Source organism: Temnothorax americanus, unplaced genomic scaffold (genome assembly GCF_048541705.1).
Source record: "Temnothorax americanus isolate GAGA-0224 unplaced genomic scaffold, ASM4854170v1 Scaffold130, whole genome shotgun sequence".
In the NCBI taxonomy this organism is placed as follows: domain Eukaryota; kingdom Metazoa; phylum Arthropoda; class Insecta; order Hymenoptera; family Formicidae; genus Temnothorax; species Temnothorax americanus.
In genome coordinates this window covers 280,731-300,966 of record NW_027509265.1, presented here as the reverse complement: position 1 = coordinate 300,966, position 20,236 = coordinate 280,731, and the positions used below count along the sequence as shown (strand labels likewise).

At 32.7% G+C, this 20,236-nt stretch overlaps 2 protein-coding genes, 1 long non-coding RNA gene and 1 pseudogene across 4 annotated transcripts; 3 read left to right on the top strand and 1 right to left on the bottom strand.

Annotated features, from left to right (window-relative positions):
* The first annotated feature begins 3,230 nt into the window (after nucleotides 1–3,230).
* Nucleotides 3,231–4,444, top strand: LOC143894197 (uncharacterized; annotated as a pseudogene).
* A 2,763-nt stretch (nucleotides 4,445–7,207) lies between these two features.
* LOC143894176 (uncharacterized) lies at nucleotides 7,208–17,603 on the top strand. Of its 2 annotated transcripts, XM_077400320.1 has the most exons (13): nucleotides 7,208–7,255; nucleotides 7,993–8,282; nucleotides 9,778–10,036; nucleotides 10,176–10,238; nucleotides 10,308–10,511; nucleotides 13,595–13,916; nucleotides 14,142–14,286; nucleotides 14,388–14,464; nucleotides 14,908–14,982; nucleotides 15,254–15,337; nucleotides 15,945–16,085; nucleotides 16,239–16,328; nucleotides 16,433–17,603. In XM_077400320.1, exons 2-13 carry the CDS (start codon nucleotides 7,993–7,995, stop codon nucleotides 16,735–16,737), a joined length of 2,055 nt encoding a protein of 684 aa, XP_077256446.1. In that variant the 5' UTR covers nucleotides 7,208–7,255; the 3' UTR covers nucleotides 16,738–17,603. The 2 variants fall into 2 exon arrangements, with proteins under 2 accessions (XP_077256446.1, XP_077256447.1); XM_077400321.1 differs by lacking the exon at nucleotides 16,239–16,328.
* Nucleotides 10,943–13,493, top strand: LOC143894177 (uncharacterized). Its single transcript, XM_077400322.1, has 2 exons — nucleotides 10,943–11,547; nucleotides 11,653–13,493. The coding sequence occupies exons 1-2, from the start codon at nucleotides 11,508–11,510 to the stop codon at nucleotides 11,949–11,951; spliced, it is 339 nt and encodes a 112-aa protein (XP_077256448.1). The 5' UTR covers nucleotides 10,943–11,507; the 3' UTR covers nucleotides 11,952–13,493.
* Nucleotides 17,604–18,268: 665 nt separating the features above from the next.
* LOC143894178 (uncharacterized) lies at nucleotides 18,269–19,184 on the bottom strand. The gene is made up of 2 exons (XR_013256010.1): nucleotides 18,559–19,184; nucleotides 18,269–18,306 (listed from the first exon to the last, which is right to left on the bottom strand). It is a non-coding gene; the product is annotated as an uncharacterized LOC143894178 (long non-coding RNA).
* Between the last annotated feature and the right edge of the window lie 1,052 nt (nucleotides 19,185–20,236).

The window sequence follows — 20,236 nt, the reverse complement described above, 5'->3', positions numbered from 1 at the left end:
TTTTTTCCCTCATCAAATTTAAACCAAATGTTTTTTTAAAAACTTGTAAATGCCATTTCAAAAGATTCCGATGAAAAATGTATTCATTATTTATACTGCTGTTTCGCATCGAATTTAGTTGTTTATATCTAGTAAAATTTAAAGTCTGTTTTTTCACTAATTTTTTATCCTGTGCGAGAAAAAAATTAAAAAGTGATAATATTTCTTTGTCAAAAGTTAATTATTTCTAATACTAATTTCCTGCACAAAATTGGCATGTTTTTTTCCCTATAACGACCCCCAATTTAAAAATTATCCTTTAAAATTTTAAGACCGTATCTTTTTTCGGGCCGACGGGTTTTCGAGTACCCCCCAGATTTGAGATCTCGATAACGAGAGTGAAAGGGTCAAGTTCTAATAGGCTTTATCGATGTTGAGGTCCAATTTGGGGGGGGGTTTTTTCCCCATAATTTCCGCGCTTCCCTACGAGCGGGGATATTTCGACGCAAAGTCCAAAGTAAATTTATTTTTTTGAAAGAATAGTATATATTCTAACGGGGACGTCTTTTAAAGATACGTTAATCGAAAAAGTCCCCTTTACTTTTTCGACACTGGGGGCAACGGTTCTGTTTTTACAATATAATTTATACATAAGGGTTTACATAACAAAAAAACAGGTGAAAGCAATTTTTATTTTTTATAAAAAAAAAAATACGAAAGCATTCATCTCATTTTTTTTCAAATTTTTTTTTAATGGTATCATAATAATTTTATAAAATATATATATAAGATTTAAGAATTTTTATAAGAGTTTTATATAGGCATTATTAACATTATTAATAAATTTTGAGACATTATAATAAAATTATATAAAATTATATAAACAAAAATTTAAAACTGTTGCTCTCAAAAGTCGCCTCTGCCTCTGCCTGTCACCCCAAAGGTATTGGATGTGAACAATTTTAAAAAGGCCATGAACCCTTTTTTCTTTCCGTCGTATCCCGGGCTCGCCTTGTCTTCGAACTGTAAAATAATAAATTGTATAAAAAAATTTTTTGAATTAAAAAACATTTTGAATTAAAATTTTTTTATTAACAAGAAAAATTTTTTTCGATTTAAAATGGATGTTTGTTTGTTTGCGATAAATGTTTCCACCCCATGGCGAATTAAGGCGACGCCTGCCTGGGGGTTTCCCGGTTCAAAATCGGGGGGGGGTAATACTTTGTAATCGCAATAAAAATTTTTGGCGGGTAACTAAATATGTCATTTCTTTCGTTTTAAAAAAATACATAAATTAAATTACCCTTGTCTATCATCTTTGGCATCCGGGGGCCAGCCCGGGGTCGGCACGACGGATCAGCGGCGCGGGCCCCCGCCGACAGGGTGGCGGCGACACGGAACCAGCGGGACAGTCCCGCGGCGACAAAAAAGGGGGCGACAGTGGCGGGCCCACGGAAAACCGGGGGCGAGGGGCCGGCAGCTTCGGTGGCTGATTTTTTTTTCAATGATAAATTCTAGCTCGAAATCGGCGAAATCGTACTCTTATCCTCTAAAAAAAAATAAAATACAAATTGTAATTATGTAAAAATGTGAAATATATATTTAAAAAGACAGTACTTACCCCTTTTTACTTTTTGGGTTTCTCTCGTAAAAAACGGTGGTTTCGTTGGCTCCTGCCCCTTAACCAGGACAATACGGCCATATTTGCCATCATTATTTCAAGAATTTAAAACAACAACCTGTTCCCGTTCTCTGGATAAATTGTAACCTGCCTTGGGCGTTCTTGACAGAATCTACAAAGTTAAAAGAACGATATAACGTTTTGTGGAGGGGGAAAGTTTTTTCTTGCATAACACAACCACAACGAGAAAACTGACGCCCCCCCAAAAGTCCGCTTTAAATGGCAATCCTTGACCTAAAAAAAAATATGATTATTGATATTATGGTCGGCCAACTGACCTACAAAACTTCGAAACATTTCCCCTTTTCTTTTTTTCAATGGAAGAAAGAAGGAGAAAAAGAACGCTCCAGATTTGTTCACGTTGACGTACCTAATATCAAAAAAAGGTTTGTTTTTTTCAGCAGAATTTTTTTCACTATTCAAAAAATGTCCTGAACGTTCTTTTTTCCAGAAGTGAGTCAAGAGTTATGTTCTTTTCTAGTACAACAGAACTTGTTTAAAATTCACTGAAAAGCTTGCCCCATTTTGAGCAAGTCAAGCAGTGCAAAGGTGGAAGTCTGAAATGGCCTGGTTTTTTTCAACTGAACTGCTGCACTAGTTTAGAGGTTATTTTACTGCCGTAACTAAAGGGTAAATATAAAGGATAATATATGTTTGATATGTATTTTATATTTTAAAAAAGTTTTACTTTTTATACGCTATATTAGATCCGAAGGGTGTTAATAGTCAAATTAAGGAGGCTATATTGGTCCTGGTCAAGGAGATAACGATTCCCCACCAACGCAATCAGGTATATGATTATCAGATGTTAGTGAGAGCTTTATAGAATTTTAATTTTTGAATATTAAAAATGAATATTTTTTAGAATATTAAAAAATGGAAAACAACGGGAAATGCATACATAAAAGGGATGCACTGAAAATATTTTGGTTGATGGAAATGGAAATGTTACTTGTGAATCCAAAGGTACTCAAAATTTATCAAAATATAAAAATGAGACAAAAAAAAACGTCAACCCTAATCTAAAATCTGCAGTATTAAATTTTTTTAAAAATAATGTAAATATATAATAAGTATCCAAAATCTACGTTACATTTATTTTATTTATTTTAAATCCCAGTAATTACTGTGGATATTTTCGATTAGGCTTGATGTTTCTTTATCTTTTTTGTTTTTTTGTGATTTATAATCTACCAAATTATATGCGTTTATACGATTCATGTTTATTCCTTTTATCGTGTCTTTTATGTTACTTATTTATTTATTTATTTTTTCAGAGGGTGTAATATTTATTTAAAATATAAAGATATTGACTTTACCTGTGATACGTTGGCAATTTATGTTGATGATAAATTAATGTCTATTACATTACGTCAAAATGTGGAACAGAACGAACAAACAAATGATATAAATATTTTATGATGGAAATTGTAGTCAAGAAAATAATGGTAACGATGAAAATATGCTAATATGAAATAATGCTAATAGAATAAACCAAGATAGAAGAGAGACATTTTTTTTGGGATGATGCAACAACTAAACTGTTTTTTGGAATTATATGAAAAAACAGTGATCTCTTAGTGAACAGAAAAATTAAAACCAAGAAAATATTATGGCAAAAAATAACAGAAAGTAATGCAAAACATGGATACAACGTGACACTTGTACAAGTCGAAAATAAATATAAGTCTTTAGAGAGTATCGTTCAAAAAATATGATTTTAAATAATAATAAAACAGGCAGAGCTCGCATGTCATGTCCAGAGAACAGTAAATATTAAATGTTATGTTCAAAACTTTAATGTAACTTTATGGATAACATGCAATGAAGTTACAATGCGTTGATAATATTTACAGACATTAAACTAAACTTCTGGGTCATAAGCACAACATTCGACCATTGGCAATATCTGGAAAGCAAGGTCTACTTTTACAGGGATGATGTCCAAATTAGCAACAGCTTTGCAAGTTCCTAATCTTGAGGTTCAGGCATGCATACTGATACGTACAATATTATTTAAAAAGATATATTAAATTCTACATATTTATAATTTATATTTATTATTACTTTAAGATAAGACATAACTGTTTTATTTATCCATTGTATACATATTACAGAGCTAATACTGTGATATGAATAATCAAAATGGAGTTAATTTTAAATACAGATGTAAATGTAGAATCAACATCAAATTCAAGGAACACTACATCGGAAATAATGCAAGCCACACTGAAAATGATGTTCAATCAAGTAAGTGTGCTATACATCCTCTCTATTGATATAACTAATATTAATGTAATCTTGTAGAAACATATATGTATTGTAGACATTGTCACATAGTACGCAACAGAAAACAAACGGTTAGAACGACCAAGACCTTACAGAAATTTTTACAAAAAACGATCGAAAAAACTTTTAAGCGATATTCAACATGAAAAGGAGATAAAAAATTGAAATACAAACCAGGTGTAACGGAATATAAAGCAATGAGAAATACATATGAACAATCGTGAAAAATATAGAGGAACAACTAATAAAGGCAATCATTGAGAGAAGAAAGAAATGAATGTTAAGAGAAATTTTATCTGAAAACAACATTAACATAAATAAGCATTTAAAAAAGTTTAGAAAGTTAAAAATGTATAATTCAGCAAGAGTACCATTTACAATTTGTCCAAGAGTTAAACGCAGTAAGTAATAAATGCGTGGAAATTTTTTATTTTAATTTTAATTTTATTTTTTTCGGATTCAGGGAAATTGTCCCCACACAAGTTCCTTGCTTAAGAGCAATCTTATAAATAAAACGTTATAATGGTAAGAAATGTTTTGTTTTACATATATATACGCATATATTAATATGCATGTACAAAAATACATATAATAAATTACAAATGTTGCATTAAGCGTTTGACTTTTATTTACTCTATTTTTTATTGTTTATTTTTTATTTAATTTTATGAACTTTCCTCCTTTTTCTTGTTAAAATAATATATTTGTATTATAAAGACTAGAAATAAAATAGAGGATAGAATAACAAGAAAAGCAATTGTTTATTTTTTTACATTAATTTAATTGCTGAGATTATTACATTTAATTTATTGAGTAGATAAATGACATAATTCGTCTCGGATATGCACTCCAGTTTCATGTTCTCTTCTGCTCATCAAAATTAACACGCAAGTTTGTGCTTCCATGTCAGGATACTGGTCTTTATTGGCGCTTCAAGATATTGCAAATCTTCAATTTTTGCAATATTATGAAGTACGCAACACGCATGTATCACGCGTTACCATACGCACCATATCGCGCAATTTGAAATGATATAGTTGTCTAAAACGTTGCTTGAGACACCCAATGCGTTTTCAATTATTACCCTGCAGGAACTTAGTTCTGATTAAATATTCTCTGTGCACGTGTCAGATGTCCGTTATCCCTGTATGGTACAATTACTTCTTTTCAAACATGGGTATGCGCTATCTCCAAGCAAAAAATAATTATCTATAAGAAAATGTCTAATGTTAAAATATCAATTTTTTATTATTAGCCTACTTATATTATTTATATAATTTTTCAACTAGCCTGTACACAATTCATGTAAATCGTTACGCAATGAAGAATTTTTTGAAAACCCTTGCGTCGTGGACAGAACCAGGATATCCAATGAAACATCAATAAACTGCATTTTATGATTTACTGTTCCTTGAATATGCAAGGAAAAGTATTGCTTTCGATTAATATAGACTCTGGATCTTCTCTGGGTTTATCTATTCTAATTTGTGAACCGTCCATAGCACCTGAAAAAAAGAAACATTAGAGCTCAGACACAATGAGAAGAATAAAGAATAGAAAAAGGAATAAGAACAAAGAATAAAAGTTTATAGTATCTTATTTCAATACACGTATATTGAAGTAAGATGCGACTATTGAATTCCTATTCTTTGTTCCTTATTCCTTTATTCTATTCCTTATTCCTCTCACTGTGTTTAAGTCTTTTAAAGTATTCAACATCCTTATAGCTTCTGCACACAGGACGTGGAAATGCTTGCCATTCGGTTAGAAGAGTAACGCAGTAGCCAATAATTTTTTGCTCTTACAGAAAAGCGAAAAAAAATTTAGCTGCGTTTTGTAAGCGTTTCTGCGTCCTGTATGCAGACGCTATACATGCATAAATATAAACATAATCAATGATATGAGGAAATCTTTTTACGTTACATTACCAATTATACGAGGGAATCCTTTTCTTTCTCTATAATATGTTGCAGTTTCTTCTTTTTCAGCTAATGTTGGATATTTAATGATGTCAGGTGCTAGTAACATTATAAAATTTGTTACTCTCGTTATTATATGTACAAAGTACTCAGTGTTATTCCAAATCGATCAGCTACATCACGATCTGATGCAGTTTGATGTCCTACGAACCACAGGTAACACAATAAATGTTTTTTCAGCCGTTATGTTAAGACGTCCAGCATCATCTAAATGTAAAGTTAAATGTCAATTTCCTTCATGTCCAAAATAACACATTCTTGTTATAACACCCACACACTGTGCGCGCGCACACAACAGACATATTTTTTATATACATACAATATTATTATATAAAATTTTATATATACATATAATATACATACCTTGTAAAGAAACAAATATCTCAGATATTCTGAATCGATTATCAGTTCATACGTCTTTTCTCTGGATATCCGAAAGTGCATAATAAATCTATCTCATTATAATTCCGAACAATATCTTCTACGTTAATTTTGTATTTTTACATGCTCAATTCTTTGAATCATTTCCAAAAATGGATGTATTATCCGTAACTCGTTATGATCTGAAATATAATTATATTAGGTTAGATTGTAGATGAATTATCTTGTTAACATTAATCAATTTTGCCACATGAAATAATAGTAATTACCATCATCATCTTCATCCCAGATAGGTTCTGCGTACAATAACAGTGGTGGTGGTGGTTAAAACAAATCTTCTTCGTCTGATAAATCAACGTCTTCAATTACGTGTTGCGCCATGTTGATTCTTGCACTGTGGCGTTCTTTTCCTTCCTCTCAGTATTCTCTGCACTAGAAAATTTCTGCTGTACTCGCCAGTTCTAGTTCAGAACCAGGTGCAGTACCAGTGCAACTGAAAAGAACAAACCTATGAATAAATGTAGTTCATGTTCATGCACGCTTTCCGCGCTTTTTTCGGAATACATCGTGTCGTTCATATAACGTGTTGTGATTGCAATTTGTTATACAGCCTTTTGTCGTAAATCTGCTTGTCTTAGAGAGCTTTTCTCGTAATTACGTGCTGTATTTTCATGTATCTATATAATCAGAGATAACATACATGAAAGGAATCTTTTAAGATTGCTTCCTATTCATCGTGATCTAAAACTTTAACCTCTGCTCGTGTCGTTAATCGCCTAAATGCTTGTTTTAATAGTGCCTTTGTTGTAATAACGCCTTTGTTGTAATGCTCGTGCTGTAAGTTCAAGTAGCTATATATTTAGAGAGAAATATACTGAAAGACGTTGCGACAAGTAGCATATTTTTCCATACATTGGACGCATTCCTCGACTGCCTACATCTCGACGTAAGTAACCGACGATAAGAAAAATTTAATTTATTTTAATAAATTAATTAAAGAGAACATATATAAAAGACTATATAAATAATGGTATTATTTTTCATCAAATATTTATTTGTTTGATTTTTGTGTTTTATTATCATCGTAAGTAACGCTAGAATAACAGAAAAATGTTATATTTATGTGTTAATTTATTCAATCAGAAAACTTAAAAATGTACGTATTCATAAATTTTAAATGTTTTCTTTAAGACATTGTTTGCATTAAGTATATATTAAATATCATAGTATATTCAAATGTATTATATAAAATATTCTTATTAACTAAATGTTAATTAAAGATGGTATAATTGAATATTTTATCGGCATGTTTTTCATCGGCTGCTTTCAATATGGCTGAATTAACTTGCATACAATTGAATGTAATATGATTATGTACTTACTTAATTCGAAACTGCTTTGGTTTACAGCAATTTCAATTCTGTTTAATTAAAAAAAAAATTATGTTACAGTTAAATAAATTTGATTATTTTTTACATTGTGCATTATTTTTGATAATTTAGTCTTCACTAATAATTGTAATGAGTTGTCAATATTAATAAGTTCGTAGACAAAGTCTGACATTTTATTTCATTTAGAAATATTATTAGGAATTAAAGATGGAATCTCTACATATATTTTGTGATTAAAAATATAATTACCTGGCACATATTGCATAACCATTTCACATTTATTTCATTATAGATGCAAGTTTTTCCTGGAAGAAAGAAAGGGACAAGTATTTATGTATATGATGATTACGTGTACTATTGGGATAAACGTTACGAAAATGTCTTCCGATGCAATACACGACGGATAACAAAATGTCGAGGCTGGGCCATCCTTCAGGATAATACTGTAAACGTTGTAACTGAACATAATCATCCAAGATCACCATTTATGAAGGAACAGATTGAAATGAAACAAGAAATGTTAGAACGTTCTTCCAAAACTCATACTGGATTAAAAGATATATTTGATTCAGTTTGTAGAAGGTACAACTATTTTGTTTTTTTTCTTTTTGTACTTTTCCTTATCATATTTGGCTTCATTTATACAATCTTTAATTTCATTTATTATTAATTATATCGCCATATTAGGATCCTGCATTAATATGTTGTTCCAGTTTAATTTACTGGTTATATTTATCAATTTATTATAGTTAATACCACAATATGAGTTGTTTATTTTTTGTTTCATATCTATTTTATCTATGCTGACAAATAATGGATAGTGATCTGTAAACTTGTTTGTTATTGTGTAAGATTTATAATTTAAAGTGTTTGTTTTTATGAATACATTATCAATGCAAGATCCTTTACCTTCTGCTGGATTATCTAGAGGTTGTGTAACATTTTGAAAGCATGGTATATAACCCTTTTCTAAGAAATTGTTTAATAGTTCTTGATCTAAGCTGTTTAATTCTAACAGATCTATATTATAATCTCCTATGACTAGATGGTTATTGATATTTATATTTTTACTTAAGAATGTTTAAATTCATTATAAATTTAGTCTTGGAAAAATCGTATAATTTATATAATACAGAAATCTCTATATTTTGATTTTCCTCAATCATTATAACAGCATTATTTTAAATCTATCAATTTCTATTACCTGCGTTATTTTTTCAATTCCTTCTTTAATGTACATAACAACACCATAATTTCTATTAATTTTACTCTTATTATAATGTATTTCATAAAAATCTAGTTTTTGTGTTTTATATTTTTCTAATTTATACGTATATTTTTATACTTTATTTCTTTACCGCCTTCGTCCTAAAGTTCTATATAACATAAAATATAGAATCCAAATAATTTTTAATATGTTATAAAATATTTTTTATGTCCAGGTTGCAATCAGGCTTATTAATAAAATAAAGTTATATGTAAACACAGACCTACTAATTTATTTGTCATATACTTTTTCTTCAATATCTTGCAAAATTTGTGTAACTTTATTAATTTTATACTAATAGATCATTTATATTATAAAAATAATCGCATTTTTAATAAGGAATTTTTTAATATAATGACAATTTTTTAAAATAATTGTCATAAATTTTTTATTTATAAAAAGTAACAAATTTCATGTATAATATTGTTATAAAAAAAACTTGAAGAAAATATTTTTTATTTATAAATTTCAATTATCTATCAATATTATAATTAATGCTTTTAAAATTACTAAAATATAATTGCTGAAATACTTACAATTATTCTTTAAATCAGTCTTTATTAATAACTTGTAGAATTTTAAGTAATTAATATAGCGTTTGTCTTTTTTATAAACTATATAAAACTTACTACTTAGAGTTCTATAAAAATTTAATAAAAAGTTTGTTTCACTTTTATTATACTTAATTAATGTTTGACATATTGGACTGAAATTTATTTAAACTTTATAAAAGGTCAATTATTTTGTATATTTGTGTCACTGTTATTAAAATTTATATTGCATTATATTTAATATATTTTTTGTTTCTAGCAATCCAGATGCAGCAGAATATTTAAGTTTTACGTCTATGAGATGTAACATGCGACGTGAACGTACAAAGAGCCAACCACGTATACCTGATACATTGGCATCATTATATGATATTCTAAAAAACTCTGACATAATTGAAAATATTTATAAAGAAAATATAACTACGTCGAATGGAAAAACTGCAATAATTTTATCAACCAATTATTTACTAGATGCATTAGCTTCTACTACTGAAATTTACGTAGATGGAACATTTTCTGTAAGTACAAATATCTGTTCTCGAAATTAAGAAATTAAATTAATTTTTTTATGTTTAAAAAAATCGTAATAGTACAACAAAATATTGTAACAGATAATATTGTACAATTTTAAATCTAATTTTATTTATTATTCTTAAGGTTCTCCCCCGCAAGCCTCATATTGCACAGCTTTACACTGTACATATACGATACATGGATACAGTAAGTATATATTATAATTTTAAGATGTTCCTTTAAATTTTAAACATTATTTATAACTTGTATTTTCAGGGCATTGCAACATTATTCGTAATGAGTGATGTACGTACAACAACTTTATATGATGCTTTATGGGACAAAATTATAGAACTTGTGCCACAACTTAAACAAAATATAAAATTTATTATGAGTGATTTCGAAATGGCTGCAGTGAAATCATTAAATAAAAATTTTACTACAGCTAAATTAACTGGATGTTGGTTTCACTTCAATCAGGTATATATAATCATATTTTTATTAATATTGTTATATTTTGCCATTATATCGCAGAAATTGGACTTCGACAATATGTCACTAAAAATTTATAAGTTACTTGCTTCATTTATGCTGAATTTTTGTACTTTTTTCAAAGAGTAATATGAGTATTATGCACGAATTGTGATTAAATATAAGTTACGAAAGTATTTGTTGATATTACAACCAATTGGCCCTGCTTTTTGTATATACGTAAAAATTGAATTTCGTATATTATGTTATGTTACGTCTTTAACTAAAATTGATATTGACTGCTCAAGAGTAAAAGAAAAAATACAAAAATGTTTACAAATATGCTAAATATATCGCAAATATTATTTTATATTTTATTATTTTAACGTAATTACCATTTCTTTTATTTCGGAGTCTTTTACTACAAATATATGTCATACGTGGATGGTGTAACGGACTTGGACGTGGTGGACGGCCCAAGGAGAGAGGAGCAGAGAACGTGGTGCGAGAGGAGAGAGAAAGGAGAGAGAGAGAGGACGGAGGAGGTGGATTGGATGGAGAGGGCAGAGAGGAAGATGAGGAAGTGAAGGAGACGGGAAAATCGAAGCAGGAGGAGAGAAACGGAGGATGAAAAAGGCGGAGTAATATGGAGGTTAGGAAAGAGACTGATGGAGCGAGAGGGGGGAGACGAGCGGGGGCAACAGAACTGACGCGAGAGCAACGCGGCGCTCGCGCAGGCGCACCGAGGGTGATGAGCGCGGAGGAGGAGGATAATAGATGCGGCAGCGCGGGACAGCAATGGGCGAGAGGTTGTGTGGAGAAAGCGGAGAGGATAGAGGGCGCAGCAAATGGAAGAAAGTGAGACGGCGGCGCTGGATAGCAGCTGAAAAGGGATGGCACGACTGAGAGAAGAGGTAGGGAACCGAGAAAAGTTGGACGCACTGGCAGAGGTGAAGTGTAAAGGAGGAAAGTATACGGAAGGTGAAAAGAAAAGGTGTAAGGGAGATGCGAAGGAGAAAAACCGTGGAGGAGCGGAAGGAGGACTGTAAGTAGAGGAGGAACGAGAGAGGCGAGGGAGAGGCGGAGACGGACGGAGATAGAGGGAGAAGAGAGGTGCAATAAATAACATACATACGGCTTGTTTATACAGGGATAGGAAAAGAGACGATGGCAGGGATGGGGCAAAGGTCGGAGGAGACAGAGTGGGTGGAGGAGATCAGGAAAGAAGTCAGGAAGATAGGCCAGGAAATCAGGGAAGAAATAAGACGGGAAGGAAAAGGCATCAGGAAGAAATTAAAGAAGATTGGAGTGAGGTTGGAGAGGCTGGAGGAGGGGCGCTGGCGGTGCGAGGAAAGCGAGGAGCAGGATGAGGAGGAGGAAAGAGAGACAGATGAGAGGCAACGGGTGGAGAGGGAGGGAAAAGGAACCAGCGAGGATGAAGAGGAGTAACAGGGGAGTGGCAAGAAAGGAGATGACGGAGGAGGATGGAACGGAAGGCAGCGAGGGAGGTTGGAGCGAGAAGGGGTGGGGAAGAGACTGGTGGGAGGAGGTGGCCAGCGAGGAAGATAGGAGAAAGGAGGAGGAGAACAGGTACGCGGCAAGAGGACATACACAGGGGGAGGAAAAAGGGGGGAGAAGGAAGGATGAGAATAAAAAGGAAACAGAAGGGAGAGCGAGCAGGGGAGAAGGAAGACAGAGGCTACAGAGAAGAAAGGACGGCCAAGGAGGGCAAGGGAGGACCGGAGGAGAAGAGTAGGGAGGAGGAGGGAACAGAAGAGAGGAATAGAGCGCGGAGGGCGGTAGAAGACAGGGAGGAGGAAGTGAGGAGAAAAAGGGAAAGGAAAGAAAGAGAGGAAAAAGAGGAAAGGAAGGAGAGGGAGAGGATGCTTGGTCAGGGGGAAGGCTGGAGATTGGAGAAGCGGAGAAGCGAGGATCTGGAGAAGAGGAAAGGTAGGGAGAAAGGAGAAGGGCCGAGGGAGGAGATGGAGAGAAGGAGGAAGGAAGAGGAAGAGAAGGCGAGGAGACTAAAGGAGAGAGTAAAGAGGCTGGAGGAAGAGAGAGAGCAAAAGGAGAGAAGAAAGAAGAATGTAGTATGGAGAGGGTTGGATGGAAGGGACGCGGAAGAAAGGAGGGGCATGATGGTACGGATAGCAGAGAAGGTACTGGGGAAAGAGCCAAAGATTAGAAGGGTCTGGGAAAGGAAAGGGGAAGGAGGGAGAGAGGTTTTGATAGTGGAGATGGAGAATGAGAAGGAGAGGGCAGAGTTGCTGGGAAGATTTGGAGAGGTTAGGCAGAGGTGGGGGATTGGGGTGGACGAGGACCTGTCGATGGAAGAGAGGAGGACAAGGTGGAGGATGTTGGAGAAGGCGAAGGAAGAGAGGGACAAGGGAAGAAGAGCGAGGGTGGAAAACAGGAGACGGTGGGTGGATGGAAGGGAGATAGAATGGAAGGAGGAGGAGGGAAAATGGGAGGAGGTATAAAGGGGAGGGGTAACGTTGAGGGCTAGGAACGGGAGGAGGAGGAGAAGGGGAGGGTGCTAGAGGATAGAAGAAAAGCAAGAAAGAGGCGAAGGGTAAAGATAGCGGAGGACAGATAGGTGGAGGCGAGGATAAGAGAGAGAGAGAGGGAGGGGAAATTAGAATAGGAGAGAGAGTGGAGGAGAGGAGGAGAGCAGGAGTGAGAGGAGGTAGGAGGTGGAGGAGAGCACGAGAGAGACGGAGGAGAAACTCCACAGGAGCGGGGAAGAGGACCAACAGACCACAGGGCAGGAGACAGACAGGAAGGAAGAGATGAGACAGGAAGAGGTGGAGGGAGACGAACGAAGTCGGGAAGGAAGAGGAGAGGGATAAGGGAAGGGAAAAAGAGTTATTGTGAGGTCGCAAAAGGCCAGGAAATGAATAAAGGGGAACGTTTGTAAGAGGTTTGGGTACGTTCCTCGTTTAAAAACGCCTTGTAAACCCTGAGGGGAAATACAATAAACACATACAAATATATGTCATACGTGATAAGACATTGTCTTTTGATTGATTAATGTTATAAAAAATATAAAAAATTGCATTAAATTAAATTACATCTCTTTCCTTCTTTTTTAGGCTGTTCTGCGTAAATGGCGAAAACTACACCTCTCAAGTGCTACAAAAACTGTACTGTCAATGACTATGACATTGCCTTTGTTACCACCAGAAAAGTTTCAAGAAGCTTTATCCATCATACAAACTGAAGCTGACTTATTGTCAAATGAATATCCACATATTTTACAATTTATGTCATATCTGAGACTTACCTGGTCCAACATGGCATCAAAAATTAGTACCTACCGTTGTCCTGTACGTACTAACAACATAGTGGAAAGTTTCCATAATATCGCAGTACAAAAAATAGGAACAAGGAATACAAATGTATGGACATTTTTAGGTAATGTTTGTATCAATATAATGGCAAAATATTTTCTATTAAGTACATAACATATTTTTATACATACGTGATTATATGCATGCATTCCTTGTAAGAAATAGACAATTTACGTAATTTATCACAAATGTATGACGACCTATAGTATTTTTTTACAAAATTTGCGTCACATATGTGATGTTACATTATAAGTATAAATAAGGCTCCAATTTAAAAATCTTTTTCCAGATAAATTATCACATTTGATTACTGACCAAGAATTAGATTTACGTCGCTTAAAGAATGGTATTAGACCTCGACGACCTCGTACAAGAGCAAATAGGGAACTCGATTCTAAAATTATAAATGCGCAAGAGGACCTAGTTAGTGGAAGGTATTATTTTATTATTTTGTATTTTTTTGCGTATTAAATCGAGTAAACATAATAATAGACGTAACATAATAATTATATTGTTAAAAATTAATTTTCTTTAGGTTGTCACTGAAGGAATTTTTATTAATGTTTACCAGAAACAATATGTTTCAAATGGAACAAATGACATTATTAGAAGGTAAATGTATTACAAACATACCTATTAGATGTGCGTGTGCGCGTGAATGCGTGTATGTGTGAATACATATACATATATATATATTCACACATAAACACACAATATACATTTTATATATATATATATAAAACATATATACACAGGGTGTTCCGTAAAGACCGCGTTCGCATTCATACAATTTCATCAATATCTTTGATTATTATTGCAAATTTCACAAAACGGTATAGGACATTTTTGTTAACATAATCGCTTCTACTCCCTCATAATCAATGTAAGAAGTATCTCGACCGATGTCAAGAGTACAACATTTACCCTGTGTATATTACATTATAATACTTTAAACAAAATTAAATTATTTTTTTACCATATTAACTTATTAATTTGTTGTTATGACACTTATTTCAAGAATAAAAATATATGTAAAAAAATATATTTTTTTGCAGATATCAATATAAATGATGAGCATGTTGTAGACGTGGAGTTATTTTCGGATAATACAGAAGAAACCTTCCATACATGTAAATATTACTAATTTTACTAACTTTATTAATTTTTCTTTTATTTAAGAACATTTTTTAACAAGTTTATTAAGATTTTTTTTTCCTTTTACTAAATGTAATAAAACAAGCTATGCTATATTTTTAAAATTGTTTTATATGTATATAAAAATTAATAATAGTTAAAACAGTTAAGAAATAAATAGCAAGAGGATAAGAAAATTTAAATACATAATAATAGTATACATTTGCCTTAGAAAATTATATGTTTATTATTAATTTTTTGTTTCAGGGGGACAAAATATAAGACGCAGACGCAGACATAGAAATGTACCTAATCGAAGAGAGATAAACAATATACATGAAACAAGTGCAGGTAATAAGAATGATTTTTTAAATAATTTTCAAATATCTTAGTTTTTTCAACTGTTTTTATAGAAAAAGAAATTCATAGAAAAAAGTCACCAATATAATCTGTTTAGTAAATGAGCTTATAAATTGATACGTATTTGTACATGTTTGTTTCTTGTTCATATGTTAACATATTCGTATGTTAGCATATATCGAGATTTTAAAATTTGAAAGTTTTATTTCAATAATTTTTTTTATAAATGACATTTTAAACAATAGTAATTATTATTATGATAATGGATAAGTTCAACATTCTTGTAATTTTTTAAAAGTATTATATTTTTATCTGTATTATTTTCATGAACGTAATCTGGATACATTGGTTTTCAATTTCTCAAAGCTTATTTCTTGTGTCTTAGAAGTACATTATTTTCTTAAAATTTAGGAAAAATCTTTAAAAAATATGATACTAGCTGATAGAAGGCAATCTCTAGTATAAATGTGTGTATATAAATTTTTATTTTGAATTTAATGTTAAGAGATAATATCCTAATATTTATATATATCTACCTTCAATAAATTATTTTATTACATATGGATATTTAAAATCTGTGAAAATTATTTGTTTTCAGATAGCAATAGAGAGAGTTCTTCCCGTATAGAGACAATAACGCATGAGCAACTTGAAACAAATATTGCTAATACATCTAGTCAAGAGGAGGAAACAGATGCAGTCGGAGAAGAGGAAACCATTGTACTTGAAACAAGTTTAGGTAATAAAAGTGATTTTTCGTGTTTTACAAGTATTTCAGTTTTTTTACATCTTTTATTCTTGATTTTATTTTTAATACTTGCATATATCTACCTACAAAAAATTATATTATTGTACATTAAATATTCAAAATGCAAAATCTATTTGTTTCTAGATAATGATGGAAACAGTTCTAGTGTACAGACAACGCATGAGCAATCTGAGATAAACGTTATTACAGAAGATAATTTTAACGGAACAGAAAGTACTAAACAGTTCAAATATACTGTTCTAATATATATTCGAATTAATTTTGATATATAAATATTGGTATGTACAATACTGTGAACTTTCTTTATTTTCCTACAGATGACGAATGGATATACGAAGTACCCGAAGATGATTATTCATCTTTACTCGACAATAGTGCCTCTACAGAAGAAGACCTTCCATACCACACTGTGAATTGGAATCTCGAGGATAATCAAAATACTTCAGAAGAAGTATCTTCTACAGACACTTGTACGGTGTGTCTTGCTAACGAACGCACACATGCTTTCATACCCTGTGGTCATCACGCTTGTTGTCATCAGTGTATTGAACGTTTAGAAAGTTCTCGATGTCCAATTTGCAATACAAGATATAGCAGCTGTATAAGAATTATTAATGCATAATTATTAATTAATTAATGCATAATTGAAAAAGGTCTTTATGTAAAAATAGATCGCCGTCTAATGTCCATTTCTAGCCATACTTCGATAAATACAGACTTATTTTGATCTCGGTTTAAAATAGTTTTTATCTTCGTCTAGCTCTAGGAAGTTGTAGAAATGGACATTAAGTAAAATAATCTCTTTAACAATTACTTAATTCGAAACAAATATTCCTTATTGATTACTTAATTACTAACGTTTACTATTAGAGACAAAGATAAAATGTGCGCAATTTCATTTATTTTTAGTCTTTTTCGTTTTTAATTCATTTATTCTAATCAAAACTACAAAATGAAATCTTTAATAGACTTTAAAATAAGTTTATACACGTATGACATAGATAAGTTAAAATGCAGCAATATGTCATTATTACGGTTACAATATCACTCATTTGAGACATCGATATTTAATTTGCACAAATGAATGTCGTGCCAAAGATATTTAAGTTTTTTCGTGAAATTTTAAGTGTAGTACTAAGTGCTGTGACTTTATTTACATTTTTATTTAGATTCTAGGGTTGATATAAATATTATAAAATATTGATTCAACGTACAGTATTACAAACATTTGATAACCCTGTTCTGTTCTCTGTCTCTAAACACGTAGAAACTGCAGTTGTAAGAGTTACAATATTATTTATTTTAAATATAGATATTTTATTTCTACAAATGTATGACGCGCCAAAGGTACTTCAGTTCTTTCGTAATATTGTTAAGTATGATACTAAGCGCTGTGATTTTATTTACATTTTCATTTAGAGTCTAGTGTTGATACAAATGTAGTTTTTCTAATGTTGGTATAAATATTAAAATATTTTACGTACAGTATTACAAACATTTAGTTTCCTATCCTGCTGAACAAGCTAGAATAATCTCTAAACACAAATAGATGATATCAGTGTCAATCAATTATCTAATAAAATTTCAATAGCAAATTTCTATGTTAAATAACTATTTAATAAATCAAACAGTTTTATAATAATTACATTACTATTATATAATTCACAGCAATTCGAAATTGAACTTTTTATAAAGGAACAACTATTACGGAAATTTAGAAGGAAATATTAAAAATAACATGTATATATTGGTTACACATATGAATATATTCTTTATCTCTATATTGAATTATTTATAAAGTAATTTTACAACTATATAATAATTACAATCTACTCGCTGAAATACAAATAATAACGATCAATTAAATAGAATAACATTTAATACAGTTACAATTAATATTGCAAATTAACGTTGTTACTTATAAATAATCATTATTTTCGCATAACATACTACGTTCTACAAATAAGTCGCAATAAATAGAGATCATAACACGGTTCTACAATTTAATGGAAACTACTCGACGCTTTTTCATACGCAAACAAAAACGCTCCTAAATTCCTGTTTACTACTTGCAACCCGTTAGCACCACGCGTGTCCTTACAGAGTCCTGCTCCATCGGATTATCCAGAACGATATTCTTGTAGCTTTTAAAGTTCTCTGCTTGCTCTAAAGATATCCTCCTCCTCTCTATCTGAAATAAAAATAAGAGAATTATTCGATTATTTTGCTTACTTTCCTCGGTATTAGTGATCACTATTATTTACGAACTTTTGACTTAACGACTTTCTTGCAAATATCTCGTTTCGACTTTTATCATATTAAATTCTTCTATACTTTTCTTTATTTTAAACCGCGTGAATTACAAGTTATTATAAAAAGGGACTCAAAAATAGAAACCATTAATACTTCGCTACAGTTATTGCAATTAAAGCAAAGTGATTACCTTAAATTTTATGGTGTATTTATTCTATCCCACGATGCATAGTATCCATTATCCTTGTATCCCAGCCCCTCAGGCGCATATATCCCAGCAGTTACTCCATTCTGAAACAGAAAGTTTTTACAAGCCTTTACTCTGTTCTTCATATAATTAGTAGCATAATCAGTTAATGTGATTCAGGAAATAGATTTAAAAGACACTTATCTGATTGTACAACAAATTATTCTCTTGACTATCCTTCCGATCAAGGGTGCCTGTACCATCTTATTCCTTGCGGGCCTCTCTCAGGACGTATGAGACTTTCACTTTCCGGGACGCCTCCCTCAGGATGCTCAGGACATCAGGAGTGAACCAGGTCGCTGCACATCTCTCTCAGTGCATTGTTCGGACGTAGATATTCACCTGAAACGCTCATCGCTCTCTGCCAGTCCTCGCTCTAAAACAAAAGTGAATTAATAGTTGCACGATTCGTCAATAAATAGATAAACAAATTACTAAAGATAGTTAATGACAGCACTGTTAGCTCTTTCAATAGACAGATTAATAAATCAACGGATTATCTGTTCCATTTTCAATATTATTGCGGATTAAATTTATTCTTTGATAATAAGTCTCTTCACTTACCCCGCCAGTCTTCAGGACCGCTGTTCCTGACTCTTCGCGTCACACGACGATCACGGAGCCAGTCACCGGACCTTCCGGTCACCGCGATGTCCCACACATCGTCTCCTCTCGCTTCGTCGCCGTCACTCTTCCGACCGCCAGAGTACCCGACGTAGTGAACCTGAAGAGAGAGAAATAAAAGCTATTATGAATTAATGAAAAATACGATTATTTTATTATTATTAGATTCTATTCACCTTGCTTTTTCCTCGCCTTGCATTCCTCTCGTAGATTTCTCGCGTTTGACACCACGCGTTACACACCTGTCAAACGCACAAGGAGAACATAACCTCACCATAATTTCGATCTCCCAAGATTACACGTCGTCAGGCCGTCTGCTCATCGCGCGTTTACCGCTAAGCCTGCGAAAACTTCCTGACGTTGAATAACTCCAAGAAATAAAATTATTCAATATTTTATACAACTTATCTCTTTCGCGACATTCGTGCGCAAATGCACAGTGTCCTTCTTTCGGTGTGCAAATGCACGGTGCGCTTTTTTTCGTGTGCATCTTTTCCGTGTGCAAATGCACGGTGTCCTTCTTTCGGTGTGCAAATGCACGGTGCGTTTCTTCTCGTGTGCATCTTTTCCGTGTGCAAATGAACGGTGCGCAAATTTTGCGTGTCCAAATGCACGGTGGGCATATTTTCGTGTACAAATGAGCGGTGCGCGTCTTTTCGTGGGCAAACGAACGGTGCGCATCTTTTCGTGCGCAAACGAACGGTGCGCATATTTTGCGCGTCCAAATGAACGGTGGGCATCTTTTCGTGTGCAAAAGACTGGTGCGCATATTTCCGTGCGCAACTGAACAGAGCGAATTTTTTAATAATTTACTTTCTGTGTGCAAAAGACATTTGGCCAATAATTCCTGTGTCCAAAAGCACCGTGTCCGATTTAACCGTGCGCAAAGTGTCGTGTCCAATATCTCTGTGTCCTTTAGCACCGTGTCCATCTGAACGGTGTCCAAGTGAATGCCACTCCAGAATTATACGCGGTCTTTTGGCAGCCAGAAGTGCCG